Source organism: Hypomesus nipponensis, chromosome 5 (assembly GCF_054491055.1).
Source record: "Hypomesus nipponensis isolate SF chromosome 5, ASM5449105v1, whole genome shotgun sequence".
Lineage (NCBI taxonomy): Eukaryota > Metazoa > Chordata > Actinopteri > Osmeriformes > Osmeridae > Hypomesus > Hypomesus nipponensis.
In genome coordinates, this window is record NC_140365.1 from 9715539 (window position 1) to 9740498 (window position 24960).

Sequence of the window (24960 nt, forward strand, 5' to 3'; positions counted from 1 at the left end):
ATCGACAGAAAACCTATTGTTCAAGCCACAGCTTCTAACATTCCGATAAATACCGTTATTCAACATGGCAACCTTCCATTAAGTCTAAGCCTACTGAGCTGTCAGTACTGTTGGTCATAGAGAAGTTTGTGTCACGGGTTTGTTGCCTGTGGAGCCGTGGCCTTCTGGAGACCTTGTTGTCGGACGCCTCAAAGACACCTCGCTCACCTTTTCATGTTCTGCTGCTTCTGGATTTAGTTTAGCCGTTGTCACGGTAACGTTGCACTGCACACATTGGCTCGCTCGTAATGCCCCCTTCTTCCAATCGATGACAGACATGAGTGGGGCTGTCACGAGAGAGGTGTCCTACAGGATTAGGCTTGATTATGGAGCAATTTCACTAATGGTTTTTATGTGTCCTGTGTATGTGTGTTGTTTGTTTAATGTGTTATTGCTGGTGTATAGATAATGTAATGGTTTGTGTGTGTGTGTGCGTGTGCACGTTCTTAGTTTAATGTGTTATTGCTGGTGTATAGATAATGTCATGGTTTGTGTGTGTGTGTGTGTTTTGTTCGCAGGCGAGAAGATGAGCGTGAGACACAGAGGAGGTGACAAGGACAAATTCAGGTACAGGTGGGCCATATGAACTCTGAGGAGGAAGCAAACCAATTCAACATGGTTACAAATGTGTTCTGGTACCCCTATACTCATTTAGAGAGACAGAAAACACAAGAAAGCGAGAGAGAGAGAGAGAGAGAGAGAGAGAGAGAGAGAGTGCATGGATGAGAGAGAGTGAGTATAAGAGAAAGTGAGTGTTTAAAGCTTAAAGGTGAGGTGCCTTTTGCTCAGCTAGGGTGATCAAACTGCTGTTGCCCGAGTCCTAATTATTCAGCTACAGCCCCATCATTCTCCCAGAGTTCCGACCTTGTTCACCCCCTAATATCCCCCCCCCCCCTCCACCACTATACTGCTCCACCTTTTCATCCCACCCTCTCTGCCGCCCACCCCTCCCCTCCCCTCCGTGTCCTGCGATGCAGAAGGGCTTCTTAAGAGTCTGCATGTGACAGTATTGCACAGCAAGTAGACGGGGGCACTGTGACACACAGGATTAGCTTTAGCTTTTTATAAATTGCAAATATCTCTAGTTCTCCTGATCAACACCTGATTGGTCAATTGGCATCCTGGTTGCAACTTCTACAGGCTACTTAACAATGAAATGAGTGTCCCAACTCTTTCTTGTCCTTCTTAAAGGCTGATGTCATTTTCCCAATATCAAGCAGATGTATTGTCCTAACTAGCTTTGCTGAGCAAGTCCTCGATGTGTAAAGGGATCTTCGCTGAACCAGAAACCTAGGAACATTCCAGAAGGGGAGGATTGGTGGATTTCTGATCACATGGTGTTGTGTCTGCTGTATCCAGGTGGTCTTGTGTCTCAACACAGACAAGCTTGTTCCACTCTGGGTGTACACCGTTCCAGTGCCTGGCTCCAGTTAAAGGCTGGGTCCTTGCTTGAACCAAGCCAGAGACTGCTCAGTGATCCGGTGTGCGGAGGGTGCTGTCTCTAGGGAGGGTTGGACATGTTTGCTGTTGGATGATGTCAGCTTGTTGTCAGTCACACACCAAGGAGCAGGGGCGCAGCCGTCCCCTCTCTCTCTCTGTTGCTCATATTGACATTTGGATCTAGGCTATGCACACTGAATAATGTTTTTTTTTAATTATATATAATAAGACTCAACCACAAATATTTTATGTTTTTTTTCAGAAAAATGTTAGAAGGGATTTGAAGGATATGGGGTTGACTCTCAGAAGGAAACTAGTGAGTAGTGACGTGATGTGAAGTAGAGACACAACAGAGACACGATCTCTTCGTTTCCGTCTGAAAACATATTAAAATATCTTACCCCCAAGTGCTCTCAAACTGCTGGACTAATATGGTTCGTTTCGTGAGACTACGTTTGTTCACATCTATCCCTAACAACGGTCTGCAAAAAAGATTTACAAATGCGGATTGTGCGTTTCCAAATCGTGGTATTTGACCAATGATCAGGATTAAGTTGGTTGGATAATTGGAATTATAGAATGAAGTGTTATTTCCAAAGCGGTGAGACTTTGTCCCAACAGGCCATGTGTCGGACCTTGCAGAACCTGAGGAATGTGTCACCACCCTGGTTCTGAATATGTGACCTTTCACCCACATAAACAGCGCAATGGACCCCCTCCAAAAACTATAATACCCTAGTGAATCGACGTGCCTTCTCCAAGGTTTGTTCCATCGTGGGGATGGTGCAGTTCTCTGTATTGTTCGGAGGAGTAAGCTAGCCAGGAGAATGTGGTTGTAAACCTCTTAGGGGCGTGACGCCACTTTTGTGTTGCCCAAGTCCTCTAACAATACCCTCTGTGATGGCGGATCAGTGTCTTTCACATCTCTTTTTAAACACCACACACACACACGTCCACACACACACACACACACACACACATACGTTCACGTGTTCCCCCCTGCTTCAGATTATAGTTGTAATCTGGCTCTCTCTCATCTACGTCGCCCCAAAACTCGGTGCCAGCCAGCCATTCTGTCACTGCCTGGTCACTCAGGCCTCCAGAACGCACTCAGGGCAGCCGGCACTCACCCACAGACCTCTGGGACTTGTAGTTGTTTTACATACGTGCCAACTTTGACCATTCCGGAAGGATCTATTTCGAGCGCTTCAGAAGATTCCCGACTTTGTCTGAAGGTCTTGTTTTGCATTGTACTTCCAAACAAAGGATCTCCAACAATAATTTTGGGAGCAAAGAACTAAAACTCTTTTTACAAGAGAACAACTTGACTTGAAGCATTTTAGGAGAATACAAGAGAAACAGAATCTGGCTGCTACTTTCAACAGATACTCTGAAATCCAGCCAGCCAGGTAACACACAGGATACCTCTGAAGACACCAAAGGTGGGTCTCTTCCCTCTTACAGAGCTGTAGTGTCAAAATTCTTTACTGACAGTCCTTCTGATGAAAGACATTGGGAGTCTACAACTGTACATACGACCTGCCTAGCCTGATCTGAGACAGAAAGAGAGAGAGAGAACCGAGACCTCGACAGTCCTTCTGAGGAGAGTTACAAATCCAACCATGGCCGAGGCGGTAAAGATGGCGCCAGACGCGCTGTCGTCATTGGACGGCCTCCGTGCGCGTTCGGACAGCACGTCCAGCACGGCGTCCCAGGGGTCAAAGGGCAAGCTGCTCCTGCGCCAGCGTCTGTCCCAGCTGCTCACGTGCGTGGAGGACTTGAGCTCCGACGACGAGGCCAACGAGGAAGTGTCTCGCACCCTGGACGAGGCCTTCCAGCTATGTGGACGCTTCAGCCCCAAGGACGCCTTCAGGTTGACACATAGACACACACACACACACACATATACTTTGAGCTGTGTGGAAGATTTTGCCCCAAGAACACCTTCAGGTTTATGCACACACACACACACACACAGAGATTCTGCTCAGTTCTCTTTACTTAACTGGTTGTGGGACCTGTCTGAGGTACTTTCCTAACTGTCTCTGTGTTTCCCCTTCCTTCCTTCCTCTCTGGTCCTGTGCCACCTCGGTCTGCAGTACAGAAGGAATGGCACGTTCTGAAAGTGTTACCAGGACGAAATAAGAGTTTAGAACTTGGTGAAAGTGAGAAAGAGAACTGTTTGTGTTTGTGCTGTATCATGGATGTGACAGAGATGAGGTTAACAGTATCTGACACAAGACTATATTGCCTTCCTGAACAAGGGAACACAGAACACAGAATCTTCCTATCTCTCTGTCTTAACCCTCCAGAGGAACCCAACCACGGGCTGTTGATGCTTTGTGTCCAAGACAAATTTCCTTTGGGATTGTAAAGTCTATCGCATCTCTTATCTTTCAGTAGAAACTGATTTCTATTTAGTATTTGAAGCAATTGGATGTTTTGTATTTTTTTCACCCTTGTCTCTGCTCCATTCTGACAGGTTGCACATGGTCACGTGGAATGTGGCGACAGCAGAACCCCCGCGGGACGTCAGTTCCCTTCTGCAGCTGGATGTCCAGCCCCCCAAAGACATCTATGTGATTGGGTGAGAGCGAGAAGCTTTACTTTGATCTCACTGGAGAAGAAGAGAGACTTTTGTACTGCTTCTCTGCGAGAGATAAGGAAAGTACGAATTGAGATTGAGTCCTCTATGCAGATTTATTTGTCTAATGGGCTATTGTGCATTTGTGTGTGTGTGTGTGTGTGTGTGTACTGTGCCAGTCTGCAGGAGGTGAATGCCGCCCCCCTGCGGTTCCTCTCTGACTTGCTAATGGAGGACTCCTGGAGCCACATGCTGATGGGCACACTGGCACCTCGCGGCTATGTCAAGGTGTGTGTGTGTGTGTGTGTGGGGGGGGTGGGGTTTGGTGAGGTTGCAGGGCAGGAGTTGTGAGGAGGGGAGAGGAGAGAGCAGGCGAGAGTGCAGAGCTGATGTGGGTCCGAGAGGAAGCAAAGGGGGCAGTAGAGAGGCAGAGGCCCCCTCTCCCAGCCGCCCCCCCTGGGAGAGGGGGAGATGGGGAGAGTGGGAGTGTAGTGTGTATAGTGTGTGTGTGTGAGTGAGTGCGTAGCGTGTGACCGAGGGTGTGTTGTCCCAGCCAGCGTCAACAATAGCAGTTCTGAGAGGGGCTCATTAGGGTCCTGTGAGAGTGCTTTGTGAGGCTGAAGAGTTTATGTAACCCCGCTCAGATCTCCTCTGCTCTTTCTCCCCCTTCACCTCACTCACCCTGCTCCCGATGTCGTCCCTTTCCAGTCCGCACTCCTCCACAATCCATTTCTTTCTTTATTCCTTTCCTATTTCCTGCTTCCTTATTGCAATTAGTTGCGAACTACCTCTGCCTGTCTCTCCAATCTTTATACTCTATCTTCCTTTCTTTTATAAAGTGAATCACTCTGTGTTCCTCTCCGTCTCTCCAGGTGTCGTCAGTGAGAATGCAGGGCCTGCTGCTCCTGGTCTTCACCAAGCAGATGCACCTGCCCTTCATCAGGGACATCCAGACCACCTACACCCGCACGGGGATCTTCGGTTACTGGGTACGTCTCTCCAACTGTCCCTGACACAGGCTACCAATAGCTAGAACTGGAATCGCTAGAATACAGTTGAGAGACAACAAGTGAACTTTGATTGTTCCCTTCTTGTCTTGTTCTCTCTCTCTCTCTCTCTCTCTCTCTCTCTCTCTCTCTCTCTCTCTCTATTTCTGTCTATCTCTCTGTCTCTCTCTCTCCTCTTCCTCTCCTCCTCTCTCAGGGGAATAAAGGAGGTGTGTCTGTGCGCTTCTCCTTCTACGGCCACATGCTGTGTTTCCTCAACTGCCACCTGGCGGCCCACATGAACTACGCTCTGCAGCGCGTGGATGAGTTTGAGTACATCCTGGACACGCAGGACTTTGACTTCTACAACACCCCCAACATCCGAGATCACAAGTACGTCATCACACACGCCCGCGCACGGGTGCACGCACACACGTGTAGACACACATACTGTATATTCAGACACACGCTACTAGAAACGTACCTTTAAACAAACACACACGTGTGAAAAGCTTAAAGCACACACCCAAACAAACCCACACACACATGCAGAGACAAATACACACACACACACACTAACCTGCCAGCTACCTCTGTGACAGGGTGGTCTTCTGGTTCGGTGATCTGAACTTCCGCATTGCAGACCATGGTATGCACTTCCTCCGTTCTTCCATTGAGAGTGAACGCTATAACTTACTGTGGGCGAAGGACCAGGTAACACACACATACACACACACACGTACACACACACAAACCTGCTGAGACACAAACACTGACTATGCTGTCCTTGTGTGGTTGTAGTTACTGACGATGAGGAAGAAGGAGCCGTTTCTACAGGAGTTTGAGGAAGGGCCTCTCAGGTTCAAACCCACCTATAAGTTTGACCGCAACTCCGACACCTACGACAGCAGGTAACACACTGCCCCCCCTCTCCCCACTACACACACACACACATAAACACACACGTTGTCCTCTTCAGCATCGGGTGTTCCTAGTCAACCGCACTCCTACAGGCACACGAAAGGTTCATGAGTGCTTTTTCTTCCTCTCCACTCTCCCAGCTCTCCGAAGACCCTGTTGGGCTTTACGTAAGAAAGTGATGAGTGTCTTCTGTTTCTGTGGCATGCCCTCTCTCCCACACACACGTCTTGTCCTCCCTCTACCATCCCCTTCACCTTCCCTCCCCTCTGAGAGAAAAACGAGAGAGGACAGGGAGACAGAGCAGGACGTGGATAGGAAACTGGAAGGAAACCTTTGGAGGTCCACATGGATTTTTTCGGTGTCCATGTTTTTATTTAGCTACATAGAACTCGAAAGCGTAATTGATATCACTGTCTTGAACATAGTCAGCAAATGGCCGCAGGAAGGAGGTAGTGGGGCTATCATCACACCGTGATGACTCATGATCTTAGACTTCCTTAGCGCTCTGAGCCAGAAGCTGAACACAAAACATCATCAAAACACCTTGAAGGCCCACCTTAAGGTCCTACCCACCCTAACCCTGGCACCATGTGTGTGTCTCTCCCAGAAAGAGCTCTCTGGCGCTGCCCCTAACCATGTACAGACCCCGGCCCCTACAGAGGTGCAGCACCACACTCCTCCTCCTCCTCACCTCCCTTACCTGGGGGCTGCTCAGTGTGTGGCTGGGGGGCTGGTACAGGGAGCTGGACCCCGCAAGGTGGGTCCGTAGTATGGAGGGGCAGCCAACTTCAGATGAGATCAACTATGCTAAGCTAACCTAGCTACGTCTGCACAGTTCCCACGAGGCTAGCAGAGCTAAGGGCAGAGGAGCTAAGCTAAGCTTACTGAAGCTAAGCTATATGCTAAGTTATTGGGAGGCAAGACAGCTGTGGCTCAGTAACCAGACTGGGGAGGGGATACTGAGTTTGTGAATGGTAGAATTGTACAACTTTTGCTGAAGAAACGCAGACAATTAGATGAGTGTAGCCCCCAACCTTTCCCCAACCCCCAAGCCCCACCCCTTCCACCACCCCCACCACTCCTCTCCCGCTAACTGTGCACCGCATGCCCGTGCTGCACCCTATCTAGCCATCCCATCATGCACTGATAACATTGTGTGTGTCATTATGAAGATGTGCATGTTAGTATGTCGCTCCTAAATGCTTGGTCTGTGAACAGCATACGGTAGTTACAGTAACTAGTCACCTGACCCCTCCTCAGTGTGTCTCACAGCGCACACGTCCCTCTAGCCCCTCCCCTCTTTGTGTCTTATCAGTCATCTCTCTAAAAGCTGAGGATTGTGTGTACGTGTATCTGTGTGTGTACATGTGCATGCTGGGGAACAGAGCTTCTGTATGCATGAGGAAGCAGCTTAAGTAAATCTGCATAAATTACAATGGGTTTGCATAGCAGCGTTGGATTGCAGTATGACAATTAAAGATACTTTTCAGGGACAGCGCGACAGGGATTAAGAGAGAGCATAACAGACAGAGATAAACAGGAAGTCAAACAAGGCAACGTCAAAAGAGAAATAGATTCTGAAAAAGTAAGAGTAAGAAACTGGTTGACGGAGAGACAGAGAGAGAGAGAGAGAGAGAGAGAGAGAGAGAGAGAGAGAGAGAGAGAGAGAGAGAGAGAGAGAGAACAAAGGACATTCGTATGATGTGGTCCTTAGAGAGAGAGTTGGAAAAATCAAACAGAGCTTATGCAGGGTACACACTAAAATATTTTAAAAATATTTTACGATTTTCAAAATGTGAGAGACCACAAACATGAGGACAAAAAATCCAAGATTGAACTGTTTTGCTCCTACAGTGTGTGGTGTGTGTCCTCCGGGTTCCCCCCACACATCAGGATTTCTGATTGATGATGTTTGATTCGCGATTCGATTCGCGAGTGGGGCGGCTCTGGCATTCTTCCGAGCAAGTTTGCTCACTCCTAACACACCTCACACCAAGGGAATATCTGATGAAATAATCGGTAGATAATCGGGACATTACCTAGGATTGTCGGAAGGGGAAAATCGGCCCAAAATCAGCCCAATTTTCTTGTGGTGTGTACCCAGTATTAGCAAGCAGTCTATGCCAGTGCTCTTCAACCCTGGTCCTCAGGGCCCACTGTCCATCATGTCTATGTGTTCCCCTGCTCCAACACATCTGATTTAAATGAATTATTGTTATCAAGCACTGCAAACTGATAATGACCATTAATTTGAAGCAGATGTGTTTGAGCAGGGAAACACCTGAAATATGCTGGACAGTGGGCCCTGAGGACCAGGGTTGAAGAGCACTGGTAAGCCACATGACCTTTGTTGTGTGACATCAATCTCTGTCACTCTCCCTGATTGGCCAGTGGGAAGAAAAGGAAGCCGGCGTGGACGGACCGCATTCTGTGGCGCATTAAGCCCAAAACCCCGCCCCCAGAGGAAGAGGATGATGAGAAGGCGTCGACCTCCACCGCTGACAGCCACGAGGACGAGTGTCCAATCAGAGTCCTCCAGGACATCTACACCTGCGACACGAGCTACGGTGTCAGCGACCACAAACCTGTCCTGGGAGTCTTTAGTCTGGAGGTGAGAGTACAAACACAGTGACACCGCAAGATCTCAGACAGCTCGTAGCTGTTTGTTAAGGGGAGCACATCCCAGTTGTAATGTGTATTCCTGTGTACTGTAAATCTTATCTGAGCGTGGTTTACAACCTATCCTGTCAGTGTGGCACATCCTGGTAGGATAGTCTGGGTCATATAAGAATATGATATCATTGTCTTTAGTGAGTATACTGAGAACAGTAGGACTATGCTGCCACCATCTTTGGTTTGTTTATCCATGCCTCCCCCCCTAACCCCCCCCCCCCCACACACACCCCCACCTCCAGCTGAGGAAGCACTACGACACGGCCCTGGTGCGGCTCAGCCCAGAAGGCCAGTGGAGCGCCGACCAGGACGCCGCCCTGTCCTACACCATCCTGGAGGACTTCATGTCCTCCACCTGGGACTGGATAGGCCTGTACAAGGTGAGGAGGGATGGAGGGAGAGAGAGGGGGATGGACGTGTGTACCAGATTAGCTGTCTGTAAGGCCGAGAGGGATGGAGGGATAGATGGAGGTATGTGCCAGATTAGCGTTCTTTAAGGCAGAGAGGGAAGGAGGGAGGGAGAGAGGCATGAAGGGAGGTGGAGCGAGAGTGGGATGCAGGACGATGGAGGTATGTGCCAGTCAGATTAGCCCTCTTTAAGGGAGAGAGGGATGGAGGGAGAGAGAAATGATGTGCCGTGGACAAGCGCAAAGGAGAGAGAAGAGGGAGAGAGGAAGGAGAGGATAGGGGCCAGATAGGCCTGTAAGTGGATAGAAAGAGAGGGAGGGATGACGTGTGTGTAGAGAGGGTGGACAGCAAGATTCAGTGGACTGAGGCAAAGAGCATAGGAAGAGTAAAACAAAGGAAACAACATATCAAGTTGTGTGTGTGTGTGTGTGTGTATTACCATGCAGATTGGCTTTAAGAGTGTGTTGGACTACGTCACATTCGTCTGGGTCAAAGGGGACGATCTGCCAGAAGTACTTGAGACCCTACAGGTAGGATTCTTACCATGTATCTGTCCCATCAAAATACTGTACTTCATTGTTTTCATGTTATATTAACGTGTTTAATATACATTATTATATATATATATACACATTATTTGTGCGAGTATGTGTGTGTATATGTGTGCGTCTTAATGTGTGTGTGTGTGTCCCGCAGGTGTCTCTGAATAAGGATGCGATCCCTCTCCTCCGTGGCGAGTATGTGCTAGGCTACTACAGTACAAACATGGAGTGCATCGTTGGACTCAGCGCAAACTTCCAGGTCTGTCTGGGTGCTTGGAGTGTGTGTGAGAGTGTGCCACCAAAGCAGATGGGTGATGCTGTACACTTCATTTAGAGCTGATTGAGGGCTTCCATGGCTTCTCATCACCTACAATATGGGTACAACTCAAAGGAAAAGATTGTGTCATTGGGCCATATCACCACACCCCAACTTGTGTGGTAATAGGTTGTCTCTAGTTTGAACTATATAGTCATTCCCTTTCTTCAGTATAAATGTGTCTGAAATAGGTTAAATCCACTTACTACTGGTCAACTGCAGGTCTCAGAACTGTCTCTCTCTGTTCCAGATTCTGGAGTCGAAACGAGCTGCCTTGGAGGGCCTGGTCAGTGAAAACGGATTGAACAAATAATCCTAATCCACGTTTGGAAGACAACGAAGTGTCTTGGTACTGTAATTGTAAACCCTGTCCAAGGAGACTCCATCATACAGACATTGAGGCCATTCTTAGGGCCAGGAAGTCTATGCTGTGTTAGTATTCTGTCATTGTTCATCTCTCTTTTCCATACAAATCAACATGACATGTACTACCCTCTCTCTCTCTCTCTCTCTCTCTCTCTTTCTCTCTCTCTCTCTGGCTTCCTTTCTTAACCACAGATGCTGACGTAATCAATCCTTGAATCATCTACACTATGTCAAATATACAGACTCTATATGTGCATCCTCTGTTGTTTGGTTTCACATAAGCGCACATGATCATTACTGAAGAGAGAGCTACTTCCTGCCCAGGTCCTTCAGCTGGGATCCCTCCTCTTGGTCTCTCTCTCAGCTTAGGAGAGACCAGCAGCGGCAGGGGATAGAGAACCTGAGAACATGGATTGTCACAGCAAGTTGGGATTTAGGATTTCATCCCAAGATCAGTTGTGAATAGTGAGTTTCAGAAATTAGGGTTGGTTCATGTTACAAAGGTGGGTTACAGAGACCTGGGTTTAAAGTTTACAGTGGTGTGTGCATGTTTGTGCACGTGTGAGACACAATTAAGAGTGGGTGAGGTTGTAGCAATCGAATCACAATTTTGAACAGATATATCAAATCACAAATTTGAACAGATATGTCACTAATATTATCCAAAGTATATGAGAATAAGAACATAATAAAAGAATAAGGACAGAACAGAATCACAACACAGTATATTTTAGGTACTTCTGTCCTTGTAAGTAAATGTTTTAGATTTGATGTTCCATTGATTTTTATGTTTTAACAGAATGCCATTTCTTCTGTTGTTTGTATATTTAGATCAAGTTAATGAGATAAACAAAACCATCCAAACTCTTGTTTCACATTACAGGATTTATAGCAATGTAAAAAAAGGTTTTGTGTATTTGTGTATGATTATTGTCAAAATTGGACAGATATCGCCGGCCGACACAGATTGATATTTGTAAAGTGAACTAAACTAAATGTTGCAATTAGCAGTGTTAGTGCAATCAACATGTCATAGTTATGTAGTTATGTCTACTACTATGTATATGTAATCCATAAAGGCGGGACTTCTGCCTCCTTGACTCCTTTCTTTGTTGTCTCTGTTTCCTTTGGTCTCTTTGGTGAATATTATGTGTCCCATTTGTTTTGAATGCAGCACTCTGTTTTCTCATTGTCTTAATTCTCTTCTCTTTGCTCAATTTCTTGAGGGGGTTAAATGTTGGAGGTTCATCACAGTTGTTGGACAGCATCTGAGGATTAGATGTATCTTGAACAATCGCAGGACTCTGAGGATTGGATACGTCTATGTCTTGGTTGTCATTTGCATAACTTATTACGCTCTGGAAGGAAAGTGGCATGAAATCCTAGCTGTTGACATCAGACACATCTGAAAATATTGTGTGGATCCTATCGATCATTTCACCTAAATGTTTGAAAGTGAGCATTATGGCCGTTCAGACATGCAAACCCCTCAGGCGTTCTTGAGTGAGGGTCAAAGATTCCATACCTTGCAGAGCTGTCTCTGAACAGAGCAATGGTGTTTGAAGCCAGTGTGAGCAACGCATAGTTAGCACCTGATGCCAAAGTCTCAAGTCTTGTTGAAAGATTAAGGTGCCACTTCTCCATCTCTTTACTCGGGGGCAGAAGCACTCATGTAACCATTCATAACAGGTGATTTTAATACAATGTACTCATGTCCATCAGTCGTTATTCTGCATGGAAGTTTATCAAATGCCAAATAATCAGATACAAGTTTTCCCTCTTTCATCAGCTTTGTCTTAACCTCTCTGTACATGGTTGCTATCTGTATCTGCCTCTATTTAAAAGTCTAGTCTTTAATGCTAGCAAAAGGCTGATGAAACAGGAAGAAAAGAAAGAAGAAACAAAGCTAAATGACTCTGATGTATTATTTGTGAATATTTGTGTAATATGAACGATATGAAGCACCTCCCTACTCATTACATGCGGGTAACCTCAGAGCTGCCTTGAGCAGGGAACTGAAGTTTCTTTCTTACAATTTCAAAATATTGAGTCCAGTTGGTGAACATGGTCTCAACCTTTTGTTGGATTGTTTCAAACTGTGTTCGTTTCGAACTGTTATTTCCAATCCATTTCACCTTAGCAAAGTGATCTACATAAGCCTTTATTTCATTCATGATGTGTATAATGTGAGTCACCTCATTTTGTGCATCATCCTTGTCTTCCTTGCTGCTGTCTTCCTTCTTATGCACTGTCAGGAATTGTACAAGAGCTCTCATCAATACCCGACGGTATTCACCATATATCAGTGCATTAGCATTGATATACAGTTCATCTTTATCAAAATGTACCACCATTACATTTATAATGGCTTTTTCTGTGTCTTTATCAAGGGGACCATCTATGCCAAGGTTGGTTGGTTTTTTCAGGAAGTCATCTACAGTTCTTTCGTAAAATGTAATGACACCATTATTGATGACATGCTCACCCCTTTTAGACCTCTTACCCTGATCAACAAGAGGAGCACTGAACTCAAAATTTTGGTTGATTAGATGGATCTTTGCCTTTGTCTCTTCTTGAACCCTGTTCAATTCATTTGTGCGAGCTGCCTCTAGTTTTGCTGATTGTTGCGCTTTTTTCTTGTCATTCTTGCGCTTTAATTCTATGATGTGGGCCATCAGGTTTATTTCAGGAATACCTGAAATAACAAAAACAGCAGACGCAGCTCTGAATCAGATACAGTACGTCAAGACATCTGCAATAATAACATATGAATGGACAGCTGACACGTACCAGCCGAACAAAACTGACAGCAAAATATGGATGGGCAGTAACACCCATCACCCTAATCAGTAGAGCAATACTTACTTTCCACATGCATTGCAGTCAGACCAGATGATTTCTTCCCAACTGGCGTTGACCTGCCAGACGTGCTCTGGGAGGAATATCCCGATGAACTCCCAGAGTACCTGCTCTCTTGCAACTTCAACACTCTAAGCCTTCCATTGATGGCATCCAGTTTTTCCTTGGCCAGAGCTGAGTCATCTGCAGCCACAGCCAAGACCCACTCCACCGCCTCTTTTACAGAGCCCACCACTGGAAGGGCCTCTATGAAGCCCACCCACACATGGCTTCCAGCACTGGCCATAGCAGGAGGTTTTCACCAATTGTACCTGAAGAAGATCAAATTTAGTTTCAGTTCCTCATTGCTATTTTATCCCACAAATTCATGCTAGACATTTATGGTACAATGGCTTCTCTCACAACCTCCTCTATTGTGGTATAAAGCACCTGCTGTTGTGGCAATAGCTTGTGATAGCAACGGAAAAGAAAATGGTCCTGGCTACAACACAGGAATGCAAAGGACACTCTAACATACTCGCTTAATCGACATAAATCGCTCTTGAGTAGAGAAAGTGAAACCAAACGAGTTCAGCTCCCCCCACCATTATGGCCTACCAAGCATGAGATCAGGGCCGGCCCAAGGCATAAGCGAACTAAGCGGCTGCTTAGGGCCCCTGCGGCTACCAGAGGGCCCCCAAGAGCACATGAAATTACAGTTTAATATATATATATATATATATATATATATATATATATATATATATTAATATATATATATATATATATTAATATATTTATATTAGGGCTGTGAAATGATTAACATTTTTAATCAAATTAATCACAGGTTTCTGTGGCTTAATCATGATTAATTACATATTACCGATTTTCCGAATTGTTGTCATTAGTGTGCGTCTTTGATTTTGCGGTACCTTGATGCTCGAGTCACCCGTTGCCACTCGCAAAACTTTGGTGAACCCCTCGTCCTCAACAATATCAATCGGTCTACAGATTTTTGCAATACATTTTGCAACTGTGCTTGTCACCTTGTCACAGGCGGACTTAGTGAAGACCCTACGCTGTTCAGTGAGGGTGGTTTGGCGCATTCTACTTGAACTCCCCTCGCCTACCAACGCATGCTTTGCGTTGCGGTGGTATAGGTTACTTTAGGCTGGTATTGCTTCGGTGAAACGATAACATACAGTCATTTAGCATTCAGTCATTTAGCAGACGCTCTTATCCAGAGCGATAACGCCTTCCAAGTGTGCATATCACTTTGGTTTTATTGGATGTTACATCTTAGTTTTTTTTGGAACACTAACTTCTCATCCAGAAGTTGCAGATTGGGTGGAATTGTGGGTATATTACGTTAAATGCGTTAAACAAAAATAACGAATTAATCCTGTAGCCTAATTTAATCATAACGCGTTAACGCGTTATTTTTCACAACCCTAATATATATAAACTTTTTTTTTTAATCGGCAACGATAAGAGACGCTAAGGGGCCCCCAATTCACAAACGCAGGACAGAGCAGGGAGCGGTTACAACGCATCAAACTTGCTAAAACAATACAGGAGGGATGAGTAAATAGCTGGTCCTCAGGGGGCGAACAGACTTTCATACACAGTGCTTGGGTCAGGGACATAGTCCTACCTGAAAGCAGTGCAGAGTGAACGTACGACGATCCAACACAGGCGAGTGAATCAGGAAATGGTAGGCCTACAGCTTCGTTCAGCTGGGGGCAAGGACTTTTATAGCCACAGACTGGGCGGGGATGAGTAAATAAGCGGCGCCGTGATGTAAAATTAACTCTTACTGCTACAAGAGCAATGAGAAAGTGTTCGTCCTGGAAATAGGCAGTTGTTTTGATTCATGCCTAGACGAAGCCCTTATTTAAAGTTTGGGAAACGTCAGTCTACAGCAAATCTTTGATCCTGGTTACAATTGTCAATTTCCCAAGATAGTCGGATCTTCAGAAATAAAAGGTAAACATATGGCAAAGAACTGCTCCATTCCCTTCATAATTGGAAGTCGTCACATTTGGAGGAGAGGGTGTTTACCCATAACGGTGCATTCACACTGCAGCTACGCGAATCGCTTGCCATCGCTCGCCTTCCCAAAGTTCACCACGCTCGGGGGCGTTTCAAACAGATTCATTTAGAATGTAGTTCTCTAAAGTCACTGTTGTAGTTGTAATGGCCAAGTGTGCAGACTAGGTTTACGTACTCGCAACATCGATCAAAATACAACTTGTATACAAAATACAAAACTGTTTAATAGACTTACACTGACATGTGTATAAAACGTTTTATTATATTACTCAAAGTCTCTGCTAATCTGTCGATACGATACAGTAGGGAGTTCCAGCCAGGCTAGCTACAGTAGTTACCACAGAACGAAGTTGTAGAAGAAAGTACAATCACCAACAACTTCGGCAACCTTGCGCCATGCATTGTTTTTTTTTAATTAACATCTCTTTACAAATACAGCCATGTATCTACAGGACTGGGTAAGCAGCCACACAAACGATTAGTTTCTCCTCCACCTTGAAACCTAGAAATGTTTGCATGGTTGCTACGTTACGAGAAACAAGAAAACACTCCGATTGGCCATCGCTAGCGAAAATCGCTCCTCATTTGCATAAAGTTGAGAAAATCTCAACTCTGTCGCGTCGCCTCGCTACCCACAATGCACCACGCAAGCGATTCGCCTGGCTCCATAGAAAATGAATGGAAAACATGTTGTCGCTCGCATCGCGTCGCTGCAATGTGAACGCACTGTAACATTGGGGTGCGGTATAATTACTGCTGACTCAGTCGCATGTTTGAATCATGTCTGAGCAATTAATGCATTGGGTCAATGTCTGTCCTTAAGTATATATTTTTTGAATTGTGGACTCAAATAAAGACGGAAAATGTGTTTGTTATGCTTTTTGATTTGAGTTCGTCTTCTAACTAACTGTGTCTCAGCATGGGGAAATGTCTTGTAAGGTTTTTGGAGCAGATAAGAAAGGTTTTGATGTTGTTACAACATGAAAATGCCTGCACACAATATATTGTGCTGAACAAGATTTTAAGAACTTTTCAGAAGACACAAGAAATATTTCATACCAATTATAGGTCAATGCTAGTGTTTAAAAATCCACCGGGTAAAACACTGACTTTACACATCATTTTCTCAGGTGGTTGCCCTAGGTACTGTATATAAAATACGTCAACACAAAAACATTTGTGTTTGCCCAATATGACATATTATATACAAATATTACCCTTCCAAACTATTTTCTACTGTGGAAAAAGATAAAAGATGAAATAAAAAGAAAGACAGAGAGGAAGAATATGGCAAAGAAGGTCACTGAAGGGAGGTTTCAGTTCTTTCCTTTCTCTTATTCTGAGTGCAGCTGTGCTTCAGGATATAGAAAACAAACCATTACTTTATTATATGTTTGTAGCAGACTGAGTGAGTGAAGCAGTGCAATGGTGCAATTGGTTTCAATTCTGCCATGTCACCAGTAGATGGAGACAGTACTAACAGAATATAGCAGGATTTATTTAATTTCATTACCATTCAACTTTTTGTTCACAGAATTTGTTTTACCAGCTTATACCATTGTTTTATTTCAGCTTCTTTAAAAAGGTAGTTTTAGGTGCTTAAGAAAGAAGTGTTACAACCACACCCAGTCTCCCCTACGCTAGTTAGTTAGTTAGTTATGAAACACACGCATGCACCTATTCTACTGTGCCGGTCCTAGCACATTCGGCGCCCTGTGAGGGTGCCTCAATACTTCACAATGCCAGACACCAGAATCTCTAGTGTCCTGTGAGTTGTTGACATGTGACTCCTTTCAGTGTAACACGTTGTGGTCCTCATAATAAAATGCATTTAACATTACATTTACAATGACCTCTGCTGGAATGAGTGAGTGACCTGCGAATCATTGCAGTAGACTAAGCCATGCTTCCCTGCACATGAAAAACAATCCTAGTCATGTACTTTAAAAGTGCTTATGCTTACACATCAAGAGCTTCAATTGGATATCAACCATTCATTGTTGTCTTGTCTGGTGGCATCAGTACAGCCAGGCCAGAAATACAGATACAAATACAGACAGTTACTGGAACTGTGTGGCTAGGTGACAGGAATGTGTGGTATGCCAGAGAACAAAGGACTGGCCCTGCCAGGCTTATAGACCTATGCACATGCAAATAGGCCTGTTTACAAAAGTCTCCTCACTAACACAAAATTCCCCTGTATTTTTAAACAGCTTGGTCCAGAGGTTAATATGACTGAATTGTGTCTGTAAACATGTGTATGATGTCCTCATGGGGAACCTCACATTTAGAATGACCTCCTCAGCTGGAATGAGTGAGTGACCTGGGAATCATTGCAGTATACTATGCTATGCTTCCCTGCACACAAAAAAACAATCCCAGTCATGTACTTATGCTTACAGTTGCCATACATATCAAGAGCTTCAATTTGATATCAACCATTCATTTTTGTCTTGTCTGGTGGCATCAGTACAGCCAGGCCAGTAATACAAATACATTTTGTTTGTTAAGGGGAGCACATCCCAGTTGTAATGTGTATTCCTGTGTACTGTAAATCTTATCTGAGCGTGGTTTATAACCTATCCTGTCAGTGTGGCACATCCTGGTATCCTAGTCTGGGTCATACAAGAATAATATTATAGTTTTTTGAAAAGTTGGCAGCCCTGTAAATATGCACTTAGATGTTCTTGTTCCATGCGTGAGAGGTAGCCTTCTGGTACACCGCGATTTGATAGAATTCCCAACAGTGGGGTGTCCGTGTTTTGGGCCATGGTAATGGTCGTTCATTGCAAAAGGCAATTAAGTGTGTAGGCTACAGAATCCCACCATGTCTCAGACCGAGCTTAACCAAGTCTTGTAAATGAGCAATGTTCCTCCATTTATCCTTTCTCTGCACACAGTTTCCTATGAGTTTAACTTAAATGAACTATTGAAAATATGTTGCAAAGCAGACAAACTTTCACAGGTGTTCGCGCATCTATGTTACTTCAGTCCGTGTGCCTAGGCCTCATCCATTACTGTTTACAACGTTGGCAGGACTACTTTGCCTTCTCAGCGTGTGCACAAGGTGTGGCGTGAGAGCCCTGTATTTACATAGGCCAGTTATGGCAAAAGATTTGTTGCTGCTCTAGGGGTGGAAGGGGTCTAATATCAGTTAAAAAAAAAATGAAATTAATTTAAACTGCCATACATAAAAACCCACAAAGAATAGGCACATGGACAAATCAGTCACATCATTTTTGCCACATATACCACGTGGCAGGTTACGTGCTCAATGATCTTATGACCAAGAAGTGTGTTATTCTTTTTTGAACGATGAAGAAAAAGGTTGGGAGTGAGGTCAGATGAAGACTGGGTAGGAGAATGTTGAATATCATGAAACCAGAAGTTTCCTGTACGCACGGTTGCTATAACAAATTCCAGGATCTGAAATTACCCTCAGTGATGTTGCCTTCAGACAGTCAGACAGAGACCCAACTGATAACTACATAACATCTGAAAACCATATTTACATTTAGTCATTTAGCAGACGCTCTTATCCAGAGCGACTTACAGTAAGTACAGGGACATTCCCCCCAAGGAAAGTAGGGTGAAGTGCCTTGCCCAGGGACACAACATCATTTTTGGCGCGTCGATCCAGCAACCTTCTGATTACTAGCCCGACTCCCTCACCGCTCAGCCATCTGACTCCTGATATAAGCTCTGTTGGCATGACAACGCTTTGCGCTTATGCTCTTATTGTATCCTGCTTCAAGCTACAATAAACGACCATCGCTTTAAGAGAGATCCAGACTCCATGTCCTGATTAAGAAACCATCTGATCCAGAGCCTAGTTATCCCCAACATAAGTTCTAGGCTACATTAACAGTTATATTAAGCTTTATTATATTTTTGGTCAGCTTTCAAACCTTTGTCAAAGATGGGTTTTTCTAACACAAGTGCAATAATGGATAATGCTCAAGCACCCCTAAATTTCATCTCAGCACCCCTAAAAATAATAATAAAAAAATCTTATTGTTTATTATCATTTGATGCTGGTAGTTCATGAAGAAAGGGACGTCCTTATTTTTTTCATTCATTCATTCATTCATTCATTCAATAGTTTGCATAATAATACATAAATGAATATATTGTTATCCAGTGAAATTTGGATTTATTAGCAAGGGGGTTAAGCACTCTTGCAAGAAACTCTTCAGTTCACATTTTCATTGGGGGCTTAGCACCCCTAAAGGTCTGATCCTAGAATCGCCCCTGCTCTCCACCGTAAAATACCGCTACAACAAAAGGGTTAGACCCCACAATAAAACTTTTACAACAACAATAGGACTGGATTTACACAGCCGTATAAGTTTGAGCTTCCAGAGCCAGAATCAAATTCAGAGGACATTGACTGGTTAAGTCTGAGGACTGTTGCTCGCGCCCCCCAGTGAGCTTGGTTGGACCCCCACATACTGTTTTTCCCCCCCAAAACATTTGCAGGCAGTCCTCTCAAATTAAATGTAATATATTTGAGGGACATTACCATACCATACTTTTAACAGTTTAGGAGGCCCCACGTGAGGAGGGCATCAAATTGATTGATACTCGTAGTGTTCCTCTCCACAGAAGTCTTTCGTAAAAGGCGCTTATGCGTTTAAAAAAAAAGAAACCACGATGAGCTGAAGGGAAAACCTCTACGGATCCATTCTTATGGCGGATTATAGGGGCCTAAACTAAATAAATACATAAATAATTAAATAATTGATGGGCTAAATACTTGAATAAATATATCATTATATAATACAATTCTTAAATAAATGACTAATTAAATAATGTAATTCCTAATTGACATACAACGTTTATGAATTACACATTAAATGAGAAACTACATGTATAAATGTTACATTGTGTGTATCTGCGAGGGGACTGAGCTCGAATAGCTTTGGCGACTTTTTACAGTACAAAATTGCTGTCAGCCCACTCCTCCATTCACCCCCCAGAGACGCTGAGCGTCCAGGGCGGGACATAAACGCAGCATGTATCCAATGACCGTATAGTTCCAAAGCACTGAAAAAAACTGTTCAAAGCAGCCTCATTGAAGTCCATGGAAGCTGAGCTTCACAGGGAAATGCACTGTGGCACTACGGGAATGTATGAGAAGGAAATCAGTCAGAGTGAGAGTGATATTTTTTTTTTACCTCCGGTCTCCCTATACAACCATGTATGTAACACAATTTCCACTATTTACTTCAATGTACCAAAACATCCCAGCCCTATCAATCATTAATGTATGTCTCTGGGTGAGTATGGGTAGAAAACATGGAGTCTATCAGTGTTTCCAATAAAACGCTTGGTATCATCCTTGTGACAAATCGGTGTTGAGATTGGGCATGGTTTAATTATAAGCAAGAGTCGTAGCATGTCCTGTATTGACATGGTCACCTATCTGTTCAGTGAATATTTTTACCTTGAAGGTAAGACATTTGACATAAGCTCTGGAAGAAATTGAGGTACCCTGCACCTTTTTCTTTCACTTTCAAAAACGTTTAGGACAATTATTTAAATTTTTGAGTAAGGAATAGAAGGGTAAAAATGTGCAGTACCCTTCTGTTTCTTGCTCATAATTGTCGGCCCTTATTGGGAAGCTACAGTAACTCCCTTTATAATGACTACTTGATACAGTTCCTCTCCTGCACTGAACCTTTTCTCCAGCAGGAACAGTTCAGTTGGCTTGGAGAAGCTGGCCGGGCCAGCTAGCGAGAGATAGTGTCATGCAAAGTCGCTATCTAAAATGTTTTCGAGGGAATCGTGAGCAGTCGTACTACTTGTCTTAAAAAATTAATTAAAGAAAAGCCAAGTAATAATAATTAAATGGCTATGCCTGGGCGTACCTATACAGACATGAAAGATTTTGCCAATTTAAGGACTGCTGGCTGTGTATGGATTTCAAAATAAAATTGTCATGACGGAACGTGTAGTTTAGTGCGTGTAGTTTGTGTATTATTTATTGGAGTCATCTGAGCTACATGGTTGTGTGTACTACACATTTCTAATGAGGATTATTGACATATTTTTTTGATGCGTTCTATCTGTATAAAAGTATGTCCGAATGCTACACATGATGTGGCGTACAAAAACGTCACAATGGTGTATATTCATACTTCAATAAAACATTACAGAGCTACTTCACAATTTCTTCTGAACAGGTAGGTGAATAGTAACTTGAAGAATATTGTAAGCTTTCTCAGAAGATTTTCTCAGGCTCTTCAGACAATTTTGTGCTTTTTGGTGAGTAATTCTTATTTACACATTAATGTTTCCCCTATTTATTGTAATCTTACACAAAACATAATTTTATGCAAAATTTAATTCAGACTTTCGTTATGCAGTTACCGTAAATATCATGGCTGTACAACTAAGAAAATGTCTCTCAGATTCAAAATTCGAATACATTTAAAGCAAGTTTTGATAATAAATTAATCAATAAAGCTTAATAATGATAATAATAATAATGTAATGGCTCTGCTCGGTAGCTATACAGACAAGAAAGATGTTGCCAATTTAATGGACTGCTGCATGGGACTGCTGCATCTGAGCTACATGGTTGTGTGTAATACACATTTCTAATGAGGAATATTGATATATTTATTTCATTCGTTCTATCTGTATAAAAGTATGTCCGAATGCTACAAATGATGTGACGTCATAAAAAACGTAATAATGGTGTATATAAACTTTGAAACATTACAGAGATACTTCACATTTCTTCTGAACAGGTAGGTTAATAGTAACTTGAAGACTATTGTAAGCTTTCTCAGAAGACTTTCTCAGGCTCTTCAGACAATTTCTTGCATTTTTGGTGAGTAATTCGTATTTACACATTAATGTTTCCCGTATTTATTGTAATGTTTCACGAAACATAATTTAATGCTAAATTTAATCCACACTTTCATTATGCAGTTACCGTCATCATCGAATCAAATACATTTAAAGCAAGTTTTGATACATGGCTTTCTTTTTGTGTTTTGTTATAACTGACAACATCATTAAAAAGAGACAAGACTCAGTCCACAAATGGCCTGTAAAACAAACCTCAACAACATTACAAAAGTAACAAGTTTTCTCTCTCAATTTCTTCACAGCCAATCATTGTGAGCCGAACATGCCGAACGACGCAGAAATGGTAAGAGCCATATCTCAACTTGAATTTAAATGTTTGAACAGCAAACATGGTCAAATATCTCTCTGAGTGACTGTGTCTCTACTGTAGGAAGTTGATGATGGGACAACTAAGGATTGGAAAACCTGGGACCATCTTTCTCTTCATTCCTTTAATGATGAAGATTTTCTGGTAAGTCTGTGCACAGTGATAAGTGAAATGGATGTAACAATATGATACGAGTTTGTCTGAACTTAAACAGTAAAACAGCAAACATGGTCAAATACCTCTGAGTGACAGTGTCTCTAATATAGGAACTGGAACGTGGTGGAAACACTCGCCGACAGACCGTAGATTGCGATGACCTCTCTCTGCATTCAGTCAGCGAGACAGATTTTCTGGTCAGTTTGTGCATCAAAAGCATCAAGGTAGATTACATTTTGAAGATAGACTGTGTGAACAGTATGTTCCAATCCGACTCACAGTCTGATGAGGACCGTGACCACCAGGAGAATCCACTTCCGGATAAAACCCTGGTATGTGTATGTGTTTGACAAAAGGTCAATTAATTGGCCTGTCTTTCTGTTAGTGCTGAATCAGCTTTTCCCTCACCATATGGATCTTCACATTTGAACATTTTCTCTCTGCCCTTTGTACTTTACTTTTGGTCTCCCTAGAATCATGTTATGGATGACAAAGCCCATGCCCATCTTCCTTCCTCTGTGAGAGCCGTGACCGAGCCTTGTGCCACTAATGACGTGCACCCCACCATGCTAGACGAGAAGAGGCGCAACAGGGTTAGGGTTAGTGCCACTCTTAGTGCCACAAGAGCCATGAAAAGGTTCCAAAAATCCCTGGTTGCCCTGGAACGGGACCTTATGAAAACCAAGGCGGACATCCTGAACACCAACGAGTACTTCAAAGAGATGTCTCGTGTGAAGAGCCAGGGACAAGGCCGGATGGGTGCGTCTCTGAGAAGACTCGTAGATAACGTCAGAGGGAAGAGGCTCCAGAGGATTCAGGCGCATAAGTATATACAGGTCAGCCAAGATTTCGATGCGCTGATCCAAGTGATCCAGAACGACTGCAGAGCTGAATTCAATCTGACGGGCCTGGAGGACTGGAAGAGAGAGGTTAAGAGGCTGCACATGGCCTGCAGGGCCTGCACTGAGAGGGTTCAACCACCCGAGGTGTGTAGTTCCCCACCACAGGTCCAACCCTCTCAGGAACAGAAATCCTCCATCCAACCATTTGTAAGTAATCAATACAGAGACTGCATGTATTCATTTATTCAGCTCTTGTTTGATTCAAAGTATGGCATGGCACTGTTTGTTGATTATCATCCTAAATAACTATTGGAAAGATCCCAGGTCCCACATGCCAAAAGGTTATGTCTTATCTCGTCTCCCCAGGATCTATCTGTGACAGAGACCACTCCTGTGGTCCCCTTCACTATTGAGGATGCCACTGACTCACCCCCTCTGACTCCTCCTACTCCCGAGGCCCTCCTCCCCAACCAGCAGCTTCCCCGGGCTTTGACTCCCCTCAACAATGTCACTGTTGGAGTTGTGAGTCCTACATGGCCTGAGACTCCGCCTTCTGTAGGGTATTTACCCCCCCCTCGTCTGCCACCAATCCAAAACCTGAGCGCTGATGCAAAGAAGCTGCTCCAAGGAGGACTGGAAGAGCTTCAGCAGGTGAGTCATCATCACCATAGGAAAATATATGATGATATGATGTTAAAGCATAAATCCCAATTTGCACAATATTGACTGTATTAATTGCGGACTAACGAGGCTGGAAAAGAACCATGATTTCATTGGTTTAATTTTTTCTCAGATCGTTGATTTGTCCATGTAAGCTTGTGTTCTGCTCTCAGGATGTAACGGAGGAGATGAAGATTGACAAAGGGGAGAAGAAGGATGTCAAACAACTGACTGTGTGGGAAGTCAGTAACAAACAGCCAGAGGGAAACAATGTGAAGGAGGAGATCAAAAAGAAAAAGGAGAATGTGGGAAAGAGGTGAGGACAGATAGCAGGAAGGCTAAATGAAGAGTAGTAGAATGTGGGTAAAGACAGTAAGTAAGGATGAGAGAATGTGTACTGGTATGGCAGATTACATTTTATGTTTTTTCTTATGATTGACAGGTTTCTCCAGTGGCTGTCGAGAAAACTCACATGCGGCTGTTGTTCAGATGTTTAACAAACATCATGCATGAATACCCATACTCTTTCTCTCTCTCCGTCTTTCACTACACAGAGATGTAGACATACACACTTATGATGTAATCAGTTACACAACACTCTTACACACACACACATTCTCTTTCTTTCTCTCTCTCTCTCTCTCTCTCTCTCACACACACACACACACATTCACCCTCTCTCTCTTTTTCTCTCTTTCTCTCTCTTTTTCTCTCTCTCTCTCTCTCTCTCTCACACTCTTACACACTCTTACACACACACACACACACACACATTCTCTCTCTCTCTTTCTCTCACACATACACACACACACACACACACACACACACATACATTCACCCTCTCTCTCTCTTCTCTCTCTCTCTCTCTCTCTCTCTCAAACACACACACACACACACACACACACACACAGAGATGCTTGACTTAATGTTGTTCTCAATAAACTTATCATT

The 24960-nt window shown here is 43.8% G+C and overlaps 3 protein-coding genes across 5 annotated transcripts; 2 read left to right on the top strand and 1 right to left on the bottom strand.

Annotated features, from left to right (window-relative positions):
• Nucleotides 1-3101: 3101 nt before the first annotated feature.
• inpp5kb (inositol polyphosphate-5-phosphatase Kb) lies at nt 3102-10850 on the top strand. The gene is made up of 13 exons (XM_084698324.1): nt 3102-3352; nt 3962-4066; nt 4243-4351; nt 4936-5052; nt 5267-5442; nt 5652-5763; nt 5851-5960; nt 6111-6137; nt 8362-8581; nt 8886-9023; nt 9498-9581; nt 9748-9852; nt 10160-10850. Exons 1-13 carry the CDS (start codon nt 3102-3104, stop codon nt 10220-10222), a joined length of 1617 nt encoding a protein of 538 aa, XP_084554450.1. The 3' UTR covers nt 10223-10850.
• Nucleotides 10851-10872: 22 nt separating this feature from the next.
• On the bottom strand, nt 10873-14875 carry LOC146288384 (uncharacterized). Its single transcript, XM_084698325.1, has 3 exons — nt 14768-14875; nt 13141-13445; nt 10873-12970 (listed from the first exon to the last, which is right to left on the bottom strand). Exons 2-3 carry the CDS (start codon nt 13418-13420, stop codon nt 12252-12254), a joined length of 999 nt encoding a protein of 332 aa, XP_084554451.1. The 5' UTR covers nt 13421-13445; nt 14768-14875; the 3' UTR covers nt 10873-12251.
• Nucleotides 14876-21766: 6891 nt separating this feature from the next.
• LOC146288385 (uncharacterized) lies at nt 21767-24682 on the top strand. Of its 3 annotated transcripts, XM_084698592.1 has the most exons (9): nt 21776-22003; nt 22287-22327; nt 22415-22495; nt 22618-22704; nt 22789-22839; nt 22981-23556; nt 23716-24000; nt 24183-24325; nt 24452-24682. In XM_084698592.1, exons 2-9 carry the CDS (start codon nt 22307-22309, stop codon nt 24504-24506), a joined length of 1299 nt encoding a protein of 432 aa, XP_084554718.1. In that variant the 5' UTR covers nt 21776-22003; nt 22287-22306; the 3' UTR covers nt 24507-24682. The 3 variants fall into 3 exon arrangements, with proteins under 3 accessions (XP_084554717.1, XP_084554719.1, XP_084554718.1); XM_084698591.1 differs by having other exon boundaries at nt 21767-22003; nt 22618-22839; XM_084698593.1 differs by lacking the exon at nt 22789-22839 and having other exon boundaries at nt 21769-22003.
• The last annotated feature ends 278 nt before the right edge of the window (nt 24683-24960 follow it).

Bases quoted from the DNA above. Each gene is read 5' to 3' on its own strand.
- LOC146288385 (XM_084698591.1), top strand. From the start codon at position 22,307: ATGCCGAACGACGCAGAAATG. The intron at 22,496-22,617 runs GTAAGTCTGTGC...TCTCTAATATAG, and splicing joins TTAATGATGAAGATTTTCTG to GAACTGGAACGTGGTGGAAA. The intron at 23,557-23,715 runs GTAAGTAATCAA...TCGTCTCCCCAG, and splicing joins AATCCTCCATCCAACCATTT to GATCTATCTGTGACAGAGAC.
- LOC146288384 (XM_084698325.1), bottom strand. From the start codon at position 13,420: ATGGCCAGTGCTGGAAGCCATGTGTGGGTGGGCTTCATAGAGGCCCTT. The intron at 12,971-13,140 runs GTAAGTATTGCT...TTGTTATTTCAG, and splicing joins GACTGCAATGCATGTGGAAA to GTATTCCTGAAATAAACCTG.
- inpp5kb (XM_084698324.1), top strand. From the start codon at position 3,102: ATGGCCGAGGCGGTAAAGATGGCGCCAGACGCGCTGTCGTCATTGGAC. The intron at 6,138-8,361 runs GTAAGAAAGTGA...CTGATTGGCCAG, and splicing joins AAGACCCTGTTGGGCTTTAC to TGGGAAGAAAAGGAAGCCGG. The intron at 9,853-10,159 runs GTCTGTCTGGGT...TCTCTGTTCCAG, and splicing joins GACTCAGCGCAAACTTCCAG to ATTCTGGAGTCGAAACGAGC.